The 18,591-nt window shown below is 59.2% G+C and overlaps 2 protein-coding genes and 1 non-coding gene across 9 annotated transcripts; all 3 read left to right on the top strand.

The window, feature by feature from the left end:
- The first annotated feature begins 215 nt into the window (after positions 1–215).
- On the top strand, positions 216–9,038 carry SLC11A1 (solute carrier family 11 member 1). Its single transcript, XM_069467180.1, has 15 exons — positions 216–262; positions 1,097–1,230; positions 2,044–2,166; positions 2,497–2,616; positions 3,406–3,512; positions 3,924–3,994; positions 4,311–4,378; positions 4,541–4,696; positions 5,145–5,303; positions 6,387–6,476; positions 6,606–6,725; positions 7,132–7,281; positions 7,713–7,786; positions 8,291–8,444; positions 8,574–9,038. The coding sequence occupies exons 1-15, from the start codon at positions 256–258 to the stop codon at positions 8,682–8,684; spliced, it is 1,644 nt and encodes a 547-aa protein (XP_069323281.1). The 5' UTR covers positions 216–255; the 3' UTR covers positions 8,685–9,038.
- Positions 353–566, top strand: LOC138388211 (small nucleolar RNA U3). Its single transcript, XR_011234100.1, has one exon. It is a non-coding gene; the product is annotated as a small nucleolar RNA U3 (small nucleolar RNA).
- Positions 9,039–10,684: 1,646 nt separating the features above from the next.
- CTDSP1 (CTD small phosphatase 1) lies at positions 10,685–17,929 on the top strand. 7 transcript variants are annotated; one of them, XM_069479218.1, is made up of 7 exons: positions 10,685–10,700; positions 15,283–15,431; positions 15,824–15,928; positions 16,059–16,115; positions 16,769–16,861; positions 16,975–17,160; positions 17,729–17,929. In XM_069479218.1, exons 1-7 carry the CDS (start codon positions 10,685–10,687, stop codon positions 17,855–17,857), a joined length of 735 nt encoding a protein of 244 aa, XP_069335319.1. In that variant the 3' UTR covers positions 17,858–17,929. The 7 variants fall into 7 exon arrangements, with proteins under 7 accessions (XP_069335319.1, XP_069335453.1, XP_069335271.1 ...); XM_069479170.1 differs by lacking the exon at positions 10,685–10,700 and adding an exon at positions 13,656–13,824 and having other exon boundaries at positions 15,827–15,928; XM_069479029.1 differs by lacking the exon at positions 10,685–10,700 and adding an exon at positions 13,656–13,824 and having other exon boundaries at positions 16,745–16,861.
- The last annotated feature ends 662 nt before the right edge of the window (positions 17,930–18,591 follow it).

Here is an 18,591-nt window from a genome sequence, read left to right as displayed (position 1 = left end):
GTTAATTCTGGGGGTGACCAGATCCTTCCGCCGGAGCTGACCACTTCTGCCTTTGGAAAACGTTTCACAACTCCCCGTGTGTGAATGTGCGAATGTGAAGCGAATGGTGATGTAAGAGGCGGCAGCCCAGCCGGGATGGGTAAGAGGGTGTGGGCTCGCACACTCACTCGCACCAGCACCCAGAGAGGGGGTGCAGGGCGAACAGTTGCCCGGCACGTCGCTTACACCCAGTGAGTACCTGAAGGCTGCGTCCTCATGGCAGGTGAGTAGTGGCCTCCAAGGACACAGCCTGATTGGGGCGGGGGGACAGAGGAGGGGACTAGGCTGGAAGAGACTCGAGAAGGCAAGAGAAAAGACTGTAACTTCAGGGATCATTTCTATAGTTCATTACTAGAGAGGTTTCTCTGAACACGTACAGCACCGGAAACCACGAGGAGGAGGCGCAGCGTCCTCCGCTGAGTGTGAAGCCGGCTCTTGGTGTTGCTTCGCTGCTACGCCACTTGCCACTGATGATTGTTCTCTCCTTTTTGGGGAGAGTAAGAGGGAGAGGACGCAGTCTGAGTGGTTTCCTTTAAAAAAAAAAAAAAAAAGGCAAGAGAAGTCCTGCAGTCCTGCCTCCCCCACACCCTCGACCACCGCCGGAGTCCTGGTCTAGACCACAAGTCTGGACACCGGACCCACCGGGGCTGGGTCCTTCACAGCCCTAAGGCCTTGCTTTTCCTTGTCTAATCTCCATGGATTGGAGCCCCTGGAGCGTCCTCAGCTGCTGGAGAGGCAGGGACAGGCCAGGGGCAAACGTGGACTCAGCTTGTCCCTCTCAGAGTCCAGTGTCTCCCTCACATCCTCTGTGGCAGAAGACGGGGATTCGGGGATCTCTGTGCTCACATGGGAGGAATGTAATTCTGAACGTCCGCATCCCACACATATCTCTTTTGGAATGTTTTGTCGAGGAGTGGAGGTGATGGACCCAAGATGGGGACCAGACCTTAATTTCTCCACTCTGCCAGGAGGACGTGGGAGAGGGGGTAGGTGGTTTTAACCCTGGGCCACTAGAAAGAGAAAGGACATTCACCCTGCCTCATGGGGCCCCTCACAGGTGACAGGGACCCTCAAAGGCTGAGCAGGCCCAAGTATGGCTCCATCTCCAGCCCACCTGGCCCAGGGCCACAGCAAGCACCTCCCAGAGAGACCTACCTGAGTGAGAAGATTCACATCCCGGACACGAAATCGGTGGGAATGCTGGGAACTTCCGGGGGGCTTTTGGGATTGACAAGATCCAATGGGATCTTATGGGCTGGGGGAGCGGGGTCTTCTTGTGACCGTGGCAAGTCCCTTCCAGCTCTGAGCAGCAGTGACAGACCATGTCAACTGTCTCTATCCCCGGCACCCAGCAGGCAGCTAGGGTGCTCAGTATTTGTCTGAAAATTATCAAATTGCTTTCTGAATGAGTCTCAGCTTTCCTATTGAAGGAAAAAGAGCCTGGGGTGAACTGGGGTTGGAGGCTGGAGGATGTGTTTTAGTGTTTAAGGAGAAGACCAGATGGGGCATAGGGAGACATGGAGGAGGCTGCAGGCTGGCGGCTAGGACGCTGTCACCTGCATTTCCAGAAACTTTAGCAGATTCCTAAGCTGATGGGCCAAGCCCTGGAATGGGCTGGGGGGATCAGAGCCTCAGTGGACCCCAGAGAGAAGGACCTGTGGTCTGAGAAGGGAATGGGGAGGGAAGAGGTGGACCAGGGAGCCTTAGCCCCGTGAAATCCCCCTTTTGGGGCTCTGAGGACCTGCTGAGTCAGAGCCTGCTAAAGGCAGGCGGGTCACGTACAGAATGTGCTGGCTCCAAAAATCAGATCCTCTGTGACTCAGCAAATCCTGCTAGTTCCTCCACCCGTGCCCCTTTCCCCAAAGGGCAGCTCCAGGCATGGAGACCAGAGGGCAAGCTGGCCCGCCTGGGCTCAGAGGCCTGTGGGGCTTAGCTGGGGGCTGGCCAAGGCCAGCTTCTATCATCCCCACACCCAGGACTCCATCAGCCTTCTCCCACCCCTAGGGCACGTTCAGCCTGCGGAAGCTGTGGGCCTTCACGGGGCCTGGCTTCCTCATGAGCATCGCTTTCCTGGACCCGGGAAACATCGAATCGGATCTCCAGGCTGGAGCTGTGGCTGGATTCAAAGTGACTGAGTCAGGGCTGGGGGAAGTTGGGGGTTCCGGTGGGATGGGAGGTGACCAGGCTAAGTGGGCGGAGGTCCCCGCTTGCCATGTTTTCCCAGGGTGGCCTCCATGAATGGTGTTCCTGGGAGCATTCAAATTCAAATGTGCCAGGAAAGGGTCCCCAGTGCATCCCTGCCAGAACTTGGGGTGTATGGGGGGAGGGGGTTGGTATTTTTGCTGTATCTCTCCCACGCTCTCCCCAACGAATCTTCTTGGTTAGAGGGTACCACCAACCCCGGGGCTTTCTGAGACTGGCCCCTCTGGCTGAAGGCCTCTCCTTGCCTTCTCACAGCTGCTTTGGGTGCTGCTCTGGGCCACGGTGTTGGGCCTGCTCTGCCAGCGACTGGCTGCCCGCCTAGGCGTGGTGACAGGCAAGGATTTGGGTGAGATCTGCCATCTCTACTACCCGAAGGTGAGCCTGGGGACCTGGACAGAAAGCACACACTGGTCCCAAACCCCAAACAGCTATTTACAGCTTTCATGATCAAACAAACACATCATCTCACCTGGGCATTCCAAGTCCCCTTGATAGTTGAAAAGACTGAGGCCAAACTGATAGCACACAATCTGAGAGGCACATCAGAGACACTTCGCTTATTTTCCAGAAGGGGAAATTGAAATCTGAGAAAGTGACCAAGCCAAAAAATAGGGAAGTATCAACTCAGGGATAGTCACTGGCTGGGGTAGACCCTGGGGACTTGGCGGTTTTGAGTGTCTGGTAAGGAAAACAGAAATTATACCACTAAACATTTCGAAGGTATTTAATGCAGGGATTTAAGGGTTTGGAAGGGCTAGAGGAGCAAGGGAAGAGGGTGTTACCCAAAAATCAGAAAGCTGCTACACCCCTGGCACCAGCCCAAGAGCCATCATGGTGCTGAGCTTCCAGAAGCCTTGCTGACACTGATGAAATAGCCACTCACTGGTGCTGCCGGAGCCCAGGTTGCTTCATGTCCTTGCTGGTGCCACTGCCTGAAACACCACTGGAAACATGGGGAAAATGGTTTCTCTTTCCCTTTCAATCTCCTAAAAGCATTTCCTACACAACCCAAGTGGACGCCAGCCGACAAGGCTGTCTTGCAAATGCAGTTTGCAGGCTTCTAGCCCAGCAGCACAGTGCAGAGCATGGGAAGGTGAGTGTTGGGCTGAGACAACAGACAAATAACTGGCCCACCTCTAACAAAGGCTTGTCTCCTCCCCATAGGTGCCCCGCACCCTCCTCTGGCTCACGATTGAGCTAGCCATCGTGGGCTCGGACATGCAGGAGGTCATCGGCACGGCTATCGCGTTCAATCTGCTCTCAGCCGGACGGTACCGCCCCAGTGTGTCCCAGCTCATCAGGGCAGGCTGGGACCAGCTGCTACTTCTTCCCCAAGCCTTGTGCCTCCCTGAGTCCATTTAATCCTGCTGTCTCCTGACACAGGGCCGTTACCCTATTTCCCAGAAATGAAAAATGACTTGTCTAAAGTCACACAGATGTGAGTTCTGCAGACTTCAGAACTGCAGCCCCAAGCTCCCTGCCATGCCTAGCCTCCCATCTAGCTTTGCCCTTTCTAGAGTGTTCTGTGCTATTTCTCCATCTCCAGCACACTCTCACTCCCCTCGCCCTAGCTGTCTGAGGGTTCTTGGGTTCCTGCTCCCAGGAGGCCAGATTCCACAGTCCCCAGCCCAGAGGAAGACCCCTGGGCCAGTCTGGGCTAACCCGGGCCACTCTGGTTTCAGAATCCCACTCTGGGGCGGCGTCCTCATCACCATAGTGGACACCTTCTTCTTCCTCTTCCTCGATAACTACGGTAGGTGTGCACCTCACAGGGGAACGCTGGTGGTGAGGATGCCGTGCTGGGGGAGGAGTCTGACGTTGCCTGGCAGCTCATGGGAGCTCCCTCACCCTAGCTGTGTGGCCAGTCACTTAGACTTGGGTTTCTTTTGTAACATGGGGAAAATAATAGCACAGACATCATAGGTTGCTGTGAAGATTCAGTGAGGTGATATATCTTAAGCACTTGGCACAGTGCCTGGAAGTGCTCCGAACATTAGGCATTAACAATTGTTTATGTTACAGATTTTTTTGGTTTGTCTGTTTGTTCTGCCCCTTTGCCCTACCCCTAGGTTTGCGGAAGCTGGAAGCCTTTTTCGGATTCCTTATTACCATTATGGCCTTGACCTTCGGCTATGAGGTAGGAAGCCAGGCCTGCAACTCCCTGTCCCCCCAAGGTCATTCCTCTCCCTTCCCCCTACCCTCTACCTGTCAGGGTTGAGTGGAGGGCGAGAATGAATCGGTAACAGTGGCAGTGGCTGTGAAGGGGCGGGGCGTGTCCTGACCAGACTCCTCCCTACAGTATGTGGTGGCACGTCCCGCGCAGGCAGCGCTTCTTCGGGGCCTGTTCCTGCCTTCGTGCCCCGGCTGCGGCCAGCCTCAGCTGCTGCAGGCCGTGGGCATCGTGGGCGCCATCATCATGCCCCACAACATCTACCTGCACTCGGCCCTGGTCAAGGTGAGTGGGGGGAAGGAGGGAACCGCCCCTGACCTAGAGCCGCCCAGGCCCCGCCTCCATGGCTGGAGCTCCGCCCCTCTGGCACCTTCCTCCCGGAGACTCATTCTCTCTTTTTAAAATTTCTTAATAATATTTTTTATTAGAAGTGTGGGGTGGTGGCTCACGCCTGTTAGCACTTTGGGAGACCGAGGCAAGAGGATCACTTGAGACCAGGAGTTGGAGGTTGCAGTGAGCTATAATCAGGCCTCTGTGGCAAGAGCAAAGATGTTGGAAAAAAAAAAGAGCAGAGATATAGGATTGGGTCCACTGACCCAGGCCTGTCCAGACTGCCACATAGGGTACTTTAAAAGGTACTGGGGTGTGGGCGGACCACAGGCAGAAGTGTGAGAGTGGGGGAAATTGTGGTGATCCTAATGGACTTTGGCCCTTCCCCCTTTGACCTTCATAGTCTCGAGAGATAGACCGGACCCGCCGAGTGGATATCCGAGAAGCCAACATGTACTTCCTGATTGAGGCCACCATCGCCCTGTCTGTCTCCTTCATTATCAACCTCTTTGTCATGGCTGTCTTTGGACAGGCCTTCTACCAGCAAACCAACCAGGCTGCGGTGAGACACACTCCCCCACCCCGTGTACCTGTGGCCATGCCCTACACACATGCCCTGCAAGCCTTGCTGAGGACCCAGGCAATGTAGGCTCTGCCCTGGACTCCAGCCACCAGAGTCCTGTCACCTGATAATCTTCACTGCTGATAGATAACCCATAGTTCATTCAGCAAATAATTAATTAGTGAGTGTCTGTTATATACCAGGTAGTGTCCCTAGACCCTGAAGATACAGCAGTCAATGATACAAAGACCCTGCCGGCTTGTAGCTTAAATAGGGAGGAGGCTGAGCGTACAGGAAACAGGTCAACAAATAAACACCCACAGGAGGCAGAGAGTGTGAACGACAATGACACCATGAAAGAAATAAAGAGGGTGATGCAGCATAATTGGGGGCATGGGGGTGGGGAGTTACATTAACCCGTGTGGTCAGGACAAGCTTCTTGGAAGAGGAGACATTTGTGCCAACACTGAAAAAGGAGCTGGTCAGCTCCTCTCTGGCTCTCTGGGATTTGGGACCTGTGTAGGTCTCTGTCTGAGTGGGTCTCTGCCATGAGGCTGTAACAACTGCTGGCCAGTGGCGGGCACTTACTGAATGCTGAACACTGTGCGTGGGTCCCCTCTGGGGACCTGGGCACTGCCACTGCCTTGCTATGTGACCTTGGGAGGTCATGCCCCTCCCCGGGTCTTACTCTGTTCCTTGGCACAAGGAAAAGAGGTCTAAATAAGGGATTGCAAACCCTTCAAGACCAGGCGGGCCGCACAGCTGTGGGAAGTGGGTCGGTGTTAGCAAGAGGGCGTGGAGGCATGAGAGCCAATTGTCTCTCTGATAATGCCAGCTCTTACAAATCCAAGAGAAGCTGGAGACCGGGTTCTCATGGGAAGTCTTGTCAATTTTAAGTGTTGGCAACAAATTCACATTAAAGAAAAAAAAAAACAAAACCAAGTTTGTTAGCCAAACAAAGTATGTCCGGCCAAATCCGGCCCGCGGGCCACCAATTTCTGAACTCTGGTCAAAGCTGGCAGTCTGGTTTTCTAAGACTGAACGTGCTCTTCACATCTTCCTCCTACTGCCCCGGTGCCGCAGTTCAACGTCTGTGCCAACAGCAGCCTCCACGACTACGCCAAGATCTTCCCCATGAACAACCAGACGGTGGCCGTGGACATTTACCAAGGAGTAAGCGCGTAGCACGCGTGGGCGGAGGAGGGAGGGACCCGTCGGGGTTCCTCGCCTCGCCCACCGTAGGGGCGGAGCCTGCGCGGGGAGGGGCGGGACCATTGTTCTGACCACGCCCCGTCCCTCCAGGGCGTGATCCTGGGCTGCCTCTTCGGCCCCGCAGCCCTCTACATCTGGGCCATAGGTCTCCTGGCGGCCGGGCAGAGCTCCACCATGACAGGCACCTACGCGGGACAGTTCGTGATGGAGGTGGGGCAGGCCTGAGGTCCAAGGACAACAGGCGCACTGCTAGGGGCTTGGACACCCGGCCTTGTTGATCCTTAAAGTAACCCAGAGGGCGCCACTATTAAGCCTCACTTTACAAATGAGAAAACTGAGATTCAGAGAGATGAGGCGACCTGTGGAAGCTGCAGACCCAGGACTAACAGGAGCCTTTTCCCAAAAACTGTTTAGTCTTCAGCGACCAGCTATGGGAGAACAGCCCCGCCCCCATTTCTCTCCACCCATCCCTTCTCTGCCACTTAGGGACAGAATAAGGGAAAAACAGAGCATCCCCCAGGCATGAGGTGGGCTGAGGGAGGACAGAGGGTCCCTCCTCTGGAATCCCTAGTCCTGCCCATCCTCCCCACCAAGGTGCTCACCCTGTATCCCCCAGGGCTTCCTGAGGCTGCGGTGGTCACGCTTTGCCCGAGTCCTTCTCACCCGCTCATGTGCCATCCTGCCCACCGTGTTGGTGGCTGTCTTCCGGGACCTGAGGGACTTGTCAGGCCTCAACGACCTGCTCAACGTGCTGCAGAGCCTGCTGGTAAGATGGGCAGTCTCCACCACCCCTGCCAGCTGCAGAGCTAAACAGGAACAACAGCAATCCCCTGCACCCCCAACTGCCAGGCCCTATCCTAAACACACTTTGCCTACAAGGCTCACATAATTCCCACAGCCACCCTAGAGGGTAGGAATCACCATTTTATCCCCATTTTACAGGTGGGAAAACTGATGCACGAAGTTAAGTGACCAGTGGCAGAGTTGGGATTCAAAATCAGGCAGCCTCCAAAACACCTTCTCCTGCTTTGGAGCCCCACGACCTTGTAAAGCATAGAGAGAAAGAGGCTCAGAGTGGTTAGGGGACTTGCCCAAAGGCACACAGCCAGGCAGAGGATGGCCAGCTGCACCCATTCATCCCCTGCTGTATTCTGAGGGTAGGGTCCCTCAGCCTCTGCCTCCCACTGCTCCCCCCAGCTCCCGTTTGCTGTGCTGCCCATCCTCACGTTCACCAGCTTGCCCGCCCTCATGCAGGAGTTTGCCAATGGCCTGTAAGTACTCCCCATCCCAAGCACTGGATGTGCATGACTGCATTTGATCCTCACAACCACCCAGAGGTAGAAGGTACTATTATCCTTATTACCCAGATGAAGCAACTGAGGCTCAGAGAGGTTAATACACTTACCCAAAGTCACACAGCTAGAAAGTGGCAGAGCCAGGACTGGAATCCAGGGGCAAGGGCTGTTTCTAGAGCCTGAGCTCCTCACTCTCACCCCAGATTCTGCTCTAGCCAAATCTTGCCCCTGTGCATCCTGAAGAGACTAGGAGGCAGGAGGTGGGCTGGGGCAGGGGGTGGGGGGGGCGCGGTCTATCTGCTCCAGGACCCACAGCCCAGAGAAGCTGAGAGCAGGCTCTGTGTATCCGCCCCCACCATCAGCTGTGGGCACTAGGAGAAGAGGAAGAGGAGGAGAAGGAAAGGGAGAAGGAAGAGGAGAAGAAGATGCAGGTGGTCCAGCTGTGTCCAGCCAGTCCTGAGCCTCTCTTGTGTCCTCCAGGCTGAGCAAGGCCATCACCTCCTCTATCATGGCACTGGTCTGCGCCATCAACTTCTACTTCGTGGTCAGCTTCCTGCCCAGCCTTCCCCACCCCGCCTACTTCGGCCTTGTAGCCCTGCTGGCTGCAGCCTACCTGGGCCTCACTACCTACCTGGTACTGTGGGGTGAGGGGGTCCCTTGGGGATGGGGGAGGCGAAGCAAAGAGGCAACTGATGGGGAGGGCATGGGGGGACTTCCCCAGAGGTCTTGGCCTCTCCCTGACTCTGGGCCTCCTCTCCCCCAGATCTGGACCTGTTGCATTGCCCATGGAGCCACCTTTCTGGCCCACAGCTCCCACCAACACTTCCTGTATGGGCTCCCGGAAGAGGATAAGGAGGGGGAGACCTCTGGATGAGCCCCCACCCAGGACCTGGCTGGAAGGCAGAACGGGTGGGGAAGACTGGCCTGCTGGACACGACAGGGCTTGAAGGCAGCAACACAGAGTGGGAGAGTTTTGGGGGCAGGCCCACGTGAGGTCCTTGGAGACCTGCTGTTTCCTAGCTTAGACAAGAGATTAACCTCTGGGTCTCAGTGTCCTCATCTGTAAAACAGGGACAACACCAACCTTGCAATGGATGCTAAGCACTTTAACACAGTGCCTGGCACTTGGGACTAAAAAAAAAAAAAATCATTCAAAAAATATTTATTGAGCACCTATAGGAGTGATCTGACAAGACCAACGGTGGGGGTGGGGTGAGGCCGGACAAAGGCTCCAAACTGGCACTTAAAATAGAGTCTAATAAACGCTAAATAAATACTAGTTCACTTCTCTTCTGGAACCTGGGGCCTCGAGGTTACATGTGGCCCTCCAGATCCCCAAGGGCGGCCCCGCGACTGAATCCAAACTTCACAGAACAAATCCCTTTAAAAGGATTTGTTTTGTAAAATTTGGATTCAGTCAAAAGGCCACACTCAAGGATCCAGAAGTCTGCATGTGGCCCCAAGGCTGCAGGTTCCCCATCCCAAAGTCTGATTCGCTCCTATTCCCCGCAGCCTTTCTGTTCCGCCTGCAACCCATTTTCTAGCCGTTAAAACGGAGGCGCGGTTCCCTCTTCTTCAGGGACCAGGTCATAAGGAACCCAAGAGTCCGTGCCTCCGAGGCCCAATTCATTTGCCTTCTCCCCAGGGACCGGGCGGCCGGGACTCCCACGCCGCCGCGCAGTTAACACTCCCTCTCAGCTGACTCCCGGCTCCCCCTAGGGGCAGGGACGGTCCCGAGCGCCGGCACTCCCGCCTTGGCCTCACCCCTCCTGGCCAAGTGTAAAAACTAGGAGAGGCAGGCGCTCGGGTCTCAAACCCGGGCCCCCCCGGAATCCTCCCGGGCGAGGAGGTGGGGAGCAACTGTGTGGGCGGGGAACCCCCTCTGCCGCAGGGAGCGGCCGGACTCCCCTTCGCCCAGTTCAAGGGCTGCACTTTATAGACGTTCCCTAGGCTGTTTCTAGGCTCCCCCAAGTCCCTCCTCCAGTTCCTCGGACCCCAGTCCAGGAGCTGCGGACAGCCGCAGCGAGAAGGGCAGTCTGGGCCTTTCCCTAGAGTTAAGCCAGGAGCGAGTGTTCTGCCTGGGAGTACCCCCAATTTCCCGGGGACCCAGCAGAGCAAGCGACGCGCAGGTCGGGGCGATTGTTTATGAGAAGAATTTCCTCTTTCTTAAAAGGGCAACGATGCGAGTGGGGCCCGCAAAAAGAGAAGGAATGAGACAGGTCTGGAGCAACCAGGGCAACTGCCGCAGAAGGCACCTGGGCAGAAGGGCTGCCCACCTTCCTCTGGCTTAGCAGTGGAGAAGATGGGGCCCGTGAGAGCTGAAGGAGCGGATGGATGGGGGGCGGGTAGTGAAGAAAGGCATCTCGAAGATCCTCCAGCTCCCCAAAGTGGCCCCAGCTGTGCCCCCTGCACACCCCTCTGGTCAATTCCCTTGGCATTAATTGGATGCCCAACCCGTGCCAGGCCCAGTGCTACAGGTGGAGGAGGGAGACAAAGTCCTGAATTAAATTAGATGTCAGCTGTCAAGGAGCAGAGGGGGGAGACAGCTGAGTCACTGAGTAGCAGGATGTGGTGAAGGGCACTGCCAGTGAGGCCTGGGCCAGAGAAGGTGACAACTCCTGCACATGATTGTGAAAGCTGAATGGGAGTGGGGGGCAGTCCAGGCAAAATGAATGTGCCAGGCATGGTGGGCTTGTGCGTGCATAAGCGCATAAGCGCGGAGACATGAAACCTTTTGGGGAGTTCTTGGATTTTGTGGGGCAGGACTGAGGGGATCCCAGAGGAATGGGCAGGCTGGTCCTGTGAACTTGGGGACAAGGAAGACACCCGAGGACCAGCTAAGGGGCTACCCTGGGCCTGGGCGAGGGCTTAGTGATGAGATCAGGCCAAGGTCAGGCATTTTAGGACAGGTAGGCCCCTGTTTCGAGTTGCCTCCACTCCCAAAAGTAGCTCTGGTCCTCTCAGCCCCACAGGCTCAGCTTGAACTTGACCCAGGATGGGATGCTCCACCTCCGCCCCTGGGTGGGAGTGCCTGCTGAGGACACCCCCCTAGGTTGGGCTTTCCCAGCCCCATTTGGCAGATGGGGAAGCTGGGGTGCTGGATGGAAAAGACACGTATTTGTTCACAGTTGCCAGACAGGACTCTGCCGTGTCCCGTTTCTCCCCCATCCCATTTCCCAGCCGCCATGACTTCATTCTTCCTGGGGGTGCAAACCGATGGAACAGATAAAAATAAATTGTGTGGGTAAAGCGACCCACAGCTGCTGGGGTAGAAAGGGATAGCAGCGAGTGTGGACAACCCCCACCCCCCATCTCCAGGGAGGAAACCCAAATAACTCCTGCCCCCGAATTCTACCGGCCTCCCTGTGACTTCGGGAGAGAACTTAAGGGCTCCAGGCAGAAAGTGCGCCCGGCTCAGCTGCCCTGGAGCCTGAGAGGGGGAAAGGTTTCCCGGGCAAGAGACCTGCACTGGCTAAGGCTAGAGGGGCAGGTGGGATTGGAGGGGGATCCCCGAGGAATCCTGTGAGCTCGCGGTGGCCCGTCTGGGAATGTGGGGGGCGGGGGACAGCAGCCCGGCCCGGCCCAGTACCCTGTCCCCGAGTCAGCTCCTCTGACCATCTCGGGGACAGCCGGCCAGGTTCCAGCCTCCTTCCCAGAGGACGAAAGGGAGGGGGAGGAAGGCGAGCCGCCCTACCCATGCCGGGGGCGAGGTCAGTGCTCCACTCTGTCCCTCGCCACACATTTCCTTTTGGGGTCAGTGCGGGCCGGGCATCCGGCGATAAAGCCGAGGCCCCACCCCGAGGCTGGACTGAAGTGGGGACGCTCCGCCTCTGCCCTCGGTAGAGGGTTGGGCACGTCGCTTCATTTGTGTAGCGGTTTCTTATCCGTAGAATGGGATAAGAAGGGGGTCGTTCGGCGGAGTAAATGAGATTGGGCTTGCAGCCAGGGCGGGACCCAGACGGTGCGCGGGCGGTGCGCTGGCGATTAAGGCGAGGAAGTGCAGTCAGGGCAGCCCTGAGGGCGCCGTGGGGTCCAGCCTGGCGCGATCAGTCTCCGATGGCACCCCCACCCGCCCGCCGCCGCCGCTCCCAGTCTCTGGGCACGAAGACGCGCGCTCCCAGGCAGGCGCAGCTCCCCTCCCGCCCCGGCGCCGGGCCTCCTTCCTGCCCGGCTCCCCAGGCGGGGCCGGGCGGACGTGCGCTGCGCTCGCACCCGGCGGCTGGACGGGACAGGACGCGCCCGCCCCGCCCAGCCTGGGAGGCCCGGGGAGGGGGAGGAAGTGCCGAGGCGTGTTTGTCAAGGCTTGGCGTTATTATTAATTTTTAAACTGTGAACACAAAATAGTAACGACGAATGGAAGGAAAATAGCAACCCTCAGACCCCACGGCGCGCACGACGCAGGGACTTCCCTCGTGAAGAATTACGCGGACCCCGCGCCGCCGGAGCGTGTCTCCACAGTCCCGGGTGGAGAGGGTGTTTAAAGTTCTCTAAACGGTTGATGTCTGAGGCCCCCACGGTCGGGCTTTGGGCCCACTGTGTGCGGACGCCGTGGTGGGCACTCAGAAATGGAGTCACGTCCCAGTAACCCTCACCCTCAGAAGCCACGGATGGCCGGCGTGCGGGGGTAGAGGAGGGGTTCTGGGACGGCCTCTGGAGACGGTGGCATTTCTTTGAGGCCGGTAGGATTTGGCTCCGCGAAGGGAACAGCGCTTACGAAAGCCCCGAGTCGGGCTCCTCTCGGCGGGAACGCTAGGTGGCGGGCGCGGTGGGCGGACGTGCGGTGGGCGGCTGGGAGAGGTCAGCAGGGGGTGCCCGGAGCAGGGAGTTGGAATTTTCACGCCTTACAGACCCAGGCATCTCGCTCTGAGACTGCGATGGTGGTGTCGGTGACAGTTAAGAACATACTTCAAGCCGGGGCGGTGGCTCATGCCTGTAATCCTAGCACTCTGTGAGGCCGAGGCGGGAGGATCGCCTGAGCTCAGGAATTTGAGACCAGCCTGAGCGAGAGCGAGAGCGAGACCCCCCCGTCTCTACTAAAAATAGAAAATTTAGCTAGTCAGTGTGGTGTGCGCCTCTAGTCCCAGCTACTCGGGAGGCTGAGGCAGGAGGATCTATTGAGCCCAAGAGTTTGAGGTTGCTGTGAGCTAGGCTGACGCCAAGGCACGTTAGCCCAAGTGACAGAGCTACTCCGTCTCAAAAAAAAAAGCATACTGCTGTGGATTTGCACCGCTGTCTGGAGCTAGCAAACAGCCTTTGCTCGCTCACGATGTTCCTGCGAGGTGGCCCCTGCGACCAACACACGGGACAGAACACCCATTTTACAGATAAGGTAGCGTTAGCCCTGTTTCCCCGGTGTGGAAAGCGAGAAGCCGCTAGTCCCAAGTCCTCAGAATGCGCAGAGGTGGAGCCATGCCACCCTCGGGCGCTCCCCCGTGTGCGCACTCTGGGCGGGAGGGCGGACCTTGGCCCCAGGAGCTCCGCGGCCTGGAACCGCGGGCCGGGTGCAGGGCCTGCCACGCAGCCGCAGAGGCTCTGCCCCGCCGGCGGGCGGCAGGAAGGGAGGCGACGCCCCCTGGAGCGCGGCAGGAACCCGGCCCGGCCCGCCTCCCAGTCCTCCTAGCCGCGCCGGCCCCAGAAGTGATGAAAGCCGCGGCCGAGTCCAGGTCACGCCGAAGCCGTTGCCCTTTTAAGGGGGAGCCTTGAAACGGCGCCTGGGTTCCATGTTTGCATCCGCCTCGCGGGGAGGAAACTCCATGTTGTAACAAAGTTTCCTCCGCGCCCCCTCCCTCCCCCTCCCCCCAGAACCTGGCTCCCCTCCCCTCCGAAGCTTGCGGGGATCCCTCCCTCCCACCCTCCCCTCCCCCCCGCGCCCCGATTCCGGCCTGAGCCGGGGGGGAGGCCGGGCCTCGGGGCCAGAGTCCGGCCGGAGCGGAGCGCGCCCGGCCCCATGGACAGCTCGGCCGTCATTACTCAGATCAGCAAGGAGGAGGCTCGGGGCCCGCTGCGGGGCAAAGGTACAGGGGCTGCGGCGGCCTGGGCGCCGTGGGAGGAGTGTGGGAGGGGGCCAGGATCTTACCCCAGGCAGCCGCTTCTGCTGCCCTGGGCGCCCGCCACGCCGGGCCCGAAGCTCCCAGCATGAGAGGGAGTGGGGAGAGAGTTTGAACTCGAAGGAGGCTCAGAGACACGGGGCGAGGCCTGGCGCCTTTTGGGCGCTCCAGTCTGCTCTAGACAGGGAAACTGAGGTAGGGGTAGAGAGAAGGGACCCCTTAGGGGTCTCCGGAGCTGGCAGTGCGCTGTGTATGGGCGTCTCCCCCTCCCCCCCATTGGCGCCAATGGGGCCAGGAGTTGGGGGGGTGAGGACGGCGCCTTGAGGCCACCCGCTGAGACTCCACCCCCCCCCCACCTCTGGACTGCGGTCGGGTAGGGTCTTGGGAGGGGGCGCGGAGGTGACAGCGGGCTGGGGAGGCTCGGAGGGATCTCCCGCCAACACACAGCCACGTTCCCACAAACTTCCGCGTCAGGCGTGGAGGCGCGGAGCCCCTCTGAGGCATACAGAGAAGGGCCAGCACTTCCAAGAGTCGCCTGCGCGCCCGTGGGGGGAGCCGTGCGCCCGACTGGGCACGCGGCGCCCCTGCTGCAGGCAGGTGGGCGCCGGGCTTGTGTACACACGCACCGACCCGCGAAGCCGCGCCGCCCTGCCAAGGTTGCGCCCGAGGGGCCCGGCCGGGCCGCCGTGGGGTCTGCCCCCACCTTTCCTGTGTGGAGTTCAGGGCCTGGAAGTTCCCCCCAGGTCTGCCCACCTCCCGCCAGGGCCTTCCTCCCCCCAACCCAAAGAGGGCAGAGGTGGGAAGGCAAATGGAGGGTGGGCCCGTCAATCAGTCCACTGCTCTGCGCTCCAGGTCTCCAGGTCGTAGGCGTAGGCGTGGGCGGGGTGGGCGGGGTGGGGACAGAGGAGTGAGGGCTGACAGATGGCCGCTGGACACTAGCCCCAAGCCAGCGACTGCACCCCCTGTCTCCGGGCTGGCCTCAGTGAGGACTTTGGACCCACGGGGGTGGAAAGCATGGCTGGAGGGCAGGAACAGTGACTGGCCCGGGGCCCTGGCTCTCCTGACAGGGGCTGCACAGGTAAGGTGGGGACAGGAGGTGCCCCAGTGGGGCCAACCCATCAGCAGTCATGGGGCAGTGAGAAATACAGTAAGTGCACCTCCAGCACCCACTTGTCCAGGCAACCCACTCCCTCACATGGGTGCTTTTATGCCCACACTGGGCCTACTTGGGAGGGGGGAACTACAGGGAAACTGGAGCAAAGACCTTTGGGGCCGCTGGCAGGGTCATTTCAGGGAAAGCCAGGAGCCACTTCAGTGTATCTCCCTTGATGAAGGGGTCATGGCCAGAGCCTCCAGCTCAGGGTTTGCACCTGGGCACATAGGCCAGTGTGCACACCACCCCCAACTTGGGCCTCCCTACTTCAGGTGACCACAAGTCAGCAGCTGCCCAGAAGCCCCGAAGCCGGGGCATCCTCCACTCACTCTTCTGCTGCGTCTGCCGTGATGATGGGGAGGCCCTGCCCACCCACAGTGGGGCACCCCTACTTGTGGAGGAGAATGGTGCTATCCCCAAGGTATGTGGTAGCCAAGTGGGGACCGTAGGGGCATCTGAGCTTAGCCTGGAGGGGGCTTAGGGGAAGGAGTTCCTGACCAAGCTTTTCATGACCTGCCTGCAGACCCTGGAAGGTACAGAGGAGGGCGGTAACCTCCCCTGCCAACCTCTAACCGCTGGCTCTGTCTGCCCCAAGATTGCTGCCCAGCTAAGGGAATTCTAAATTTCCCCCTCATAGGTGGAAGCTTTTCTCTACTTTGGTTTTCTAGGTGGGGAAATGAGGCCCCAGGGTTGGCAGGGGCAAAGCTGGGGAGAGGGTGGTGTCTCCCCACTGTTCCAGTGGATCCTCGGGTAGGGGGCTGGAGGAGGGACGCCTGGGTAGGAGACGTGACTGGGCTCTGTCCTTCCCTATAGCAGAGCCCGGTCCAGTACCTGCTCCCCGAGGCCAAGGCCCAGGACTCAGACAAGATCTGCGTGGTCATCGACCTGGACGAGACCCTGGTGCACAGCTCCTTTAAGGTGGGCCCTGCCCAGCAGCCCCCCGCCTGGGTCTAAGAGAGGCCTGCCCAGGCCAGGGAGGGAGGTCTCTGCTGGGCCTTGCCCCCGGGGGCTCCCCGCTCCAGCTCCAGCGGCTCTTTTCCCCCCACAGCCAGTGAACAACGCTGACTTCATCATCCCTGTGGAGATTGATGGGGTGGTCCACCAGGTGAGGGGCAGGAGGAGGTGGTGGCGGGTTTGGCATCTGCCTTCCAGACCCCAGGCTCTTCCCACCAATGCGGAGAGCCCCAGATGGGAATTTGATTGACGTGGGATGTTAGAGGCCTGGAAAGGGTGTGAGACTTACCCAGGGTCACACAGAACCTCAGGGACTTGGTACAACTCCAGGCCCGCAGAGAGTAGGTCCCTCCTCTGGGCCTCCTTGACATGCCCCCTTACCCCACCCTGCCCGGGACCCAGTTCAAGTAATTCAGGATAGGTTGTGTGCTGTCCAGCCTGTTCTCCATTACTTGGCTCGGGGACCGGTGCCCTGCAGCCTTGGGGTGAGGGGGCTGCCCCCAGGATCCTACACTTGGCTGAGGCTGAGGGGGGAAGGGATTGGGAATTAGTGACTCCCCATGAGGTGGGATCTGAAGCCAGTGGAGTCGGAAGTTCCTTTTGACCCTTTCCTGGGAGGGTGGGTGGCTTCCCCAGCAGCAGTTGGGGCAATGGGCCAAGCAGAGCCTGCAGGCCCAGCCCCTCTCCTGTGCTCCTCTGCCCTCTCCGCCCACGCCCTGCCAGCCCTCAGCCACCCCCATCCCCCCCCCCCCCCCCCCCCCCCGGCCTGTGGGCCAGCAGTCCCCTCACTGGCCCGCCCCCCAGGTCTACGTGCTGAAGCGGCCTCATGTGGATGAGTTCCTGCAACGGATGGGCGAGCTCTTTGAGTGTGTGCTCTTCACTGCCAGCCTGGCCAAGGTGAGCCCCCCAGGGAGCCTGGGGCGACCCTGCCTTCCCATCGCCTCCAACGTGCAGCCGGATGGACCTCTGGGCCACCCTCGGCCCCAGGATGACCCACCTCCCACCCCCAGTATGCAGACCCAGTAGCTGACCTGCTGGATAAGTGGGGGGCCTTCCGGGCCCGGCTGTTTCGAGAGTCCTGCGTCTTCCACCGGGGGAACTATGTGAAGGACCTGAGCCGACTAGGCCGTGACTTGCGGCGGGTGCTCATCCTGGACAACTCACCCGCCTCCTACGTCTTCCATCCAGACAACGCTGTGAGTGCAGGCCGGGCCGGGACAGGGGGCTGAGACCCAGGAATGGGGTTAGTCTGTTCAGGCCACCTTGGCCTCCCTAGTGCCAAGTTGGGTGGTGTTTTGGGGCTGGTGCCCTCCAAGTCCATTTCCCTCTGCTCGGTTGCCTGTGCCCACCACCACCCATTTGTCCCTCCACCCTGTCGCTGCAGCCACTCAGCCCATTCCGCTTGTGCACAGAACACCTGCCATGGGCGAGAGGCCCTGCTGGGCAGTGGAGCAGTTTCAACTTTGCAGACTGCCTGTTGTGACTACTAACGACCCATGGAATTAATTTAGTGGGTCCTGATTGGGATTTTAACAAAATGGAATAGAATAGAAAACAGACTATGGTTAATACAGTAAGGTTAAGCATTGTTTTGTGAAACTTTGCTTTGTTACATATACAGATGTGTTTAACTGGGGGTTGCTATCAAAAAAGTTTGAACTCTGGGGTTCCAAGGGGTTTTTAGAAGCAACATGACCTAAGTAGTGGGTACGGGGGCTGGCCTAGGGCCACCTGCCCCCCTCACCTCTGCACCCATCTCCCTAGGTACCAGTGGCCTCGTGGTTTGACAACATGAGTGACACAGAACTCCACGACCTCCTCCCCTTCTTCGAGCAACTCAGCCGCGTGGATGACGTGTACTCAGTGCTCAGGCAGCCTCGTCCTGGGAGCTAGTGAGCGAGATGGGGCCAGGACCTGCCCCTGACTGATGCCCACACCTCCTCCCACACAGACTCTGCACAGGCGCGTTCTTCATTAAGAAAACCCACGGGCCGCTGCCATGCTCAGTGCCACGGGGAAGCAGGCGTCTCCCCCACCGGCCTCACCAGGCTGCGTAGGGGCCAACAGACTGCACCGAGGACGATGAGCCCCTGGGCCCCTGGGCCCCTGTGTCAGTGCCTTTGAACCTTCTCCCCGCTTCCCAGGGAGTTTGGGAGGCCCTGCCTGCCGCTCCCCCTTTCTGTCTCTCCTCTCTGTGCTGCCATGTTTCTCTGCTGCCAAATTGGGCCCCTTGGCCCCTTCCGGTTCTGCTTTGGAATGGGGGGCAGGGTTTCTCCTGCCCCCTGCCTTGGACCTCCAGCCTGGGAACAGTGGACACCAAGTGCCTTGCATACAGCCCCCTCTTCCCTGCCCAGCTTTCCCAGGGGCACATCCGGGTCAGCTCTAGGCTGGTGGGGGAGAAACAGTCCCCTCCCCCACCTCCTCCCTTGGGACTTGGGAGCCCCCACCAATCTCTCCCACTGCCTTTGGAGGGGAGAGAGGTCTCTTACCACTGGTGAAGGGAGCCGGGGTCTGCCCCTCAGGCCCCACAGTCCAGCTTTTCCAGGGCTAAGGGTTGCCCCCCACATCAGCCAAGCCCTAGCCCCTTACTTCTGCCTTAACCACCCCAGGGCCCTGAGGCTTGGCTC

The sequence above is a fragment of the Eulemur rufifrons genome, chromosome 1, assembly GCF_041146395.1.
Source record: "Eulemur rufifrons isolate Redbay chromosome 1, OSU_ERuf_1, whole genome shotgun sequence".
In the NCBI taxonomy this organism is placed as follows: domain Eukaryota; kingdom Metazoa; phylum Chordata; class Mammalia; order Primates; family Lemuridae; genus Eulemur; species Eulemur rufifrons.
The sequence above is the reverse complement of the archived record's forward strand: the minus strand, read 5'-3'. Positions and strand labels throughout refer to the sequence as shown.

Bases quoted from the DNA above. Each gene is read 5' to 3' on its own strand.
- SLC11A1 (XM_069467180.1), top strand. The intron at 7,282-7,712 runs GTAAGATGGGCA...TGCTCCCCCCAG, and splicing joins ACGTGCTGCAGAGCCTGCTG to CTCCCGTTTGCTGTGCTGCC. The intron at 7,787-8,290 runs GTAAGTACTCCC...TGTGTCCTCCAG, and splicing joins CAGGAGTTTGCCAATGGCCT to GCTGAGCAAGGCCATCACCT.
- CTDSP1 (XM_069479029.1), top strand. From the start codon at position 13,758: ATGGACAGCTCGGCCGTCATTACTCAGATCAGCAAGGAGGAGGCTCGG. The intron at 13,825-15,282 runs GTACAGGGGCTG...TCCCTACTTCAG, and splicing joins GGGCCCGCTGCGGGGCAAAG to GTGACCACAAGTCAGCAGCT. The intron at 15,432-15,823 runs GTATGTGGTAGC...CCTTCCCTATAG, and splicing joins AGAATGGTGCTATCCCCAAG to CAGAGCCCGGTCCAGTACCT.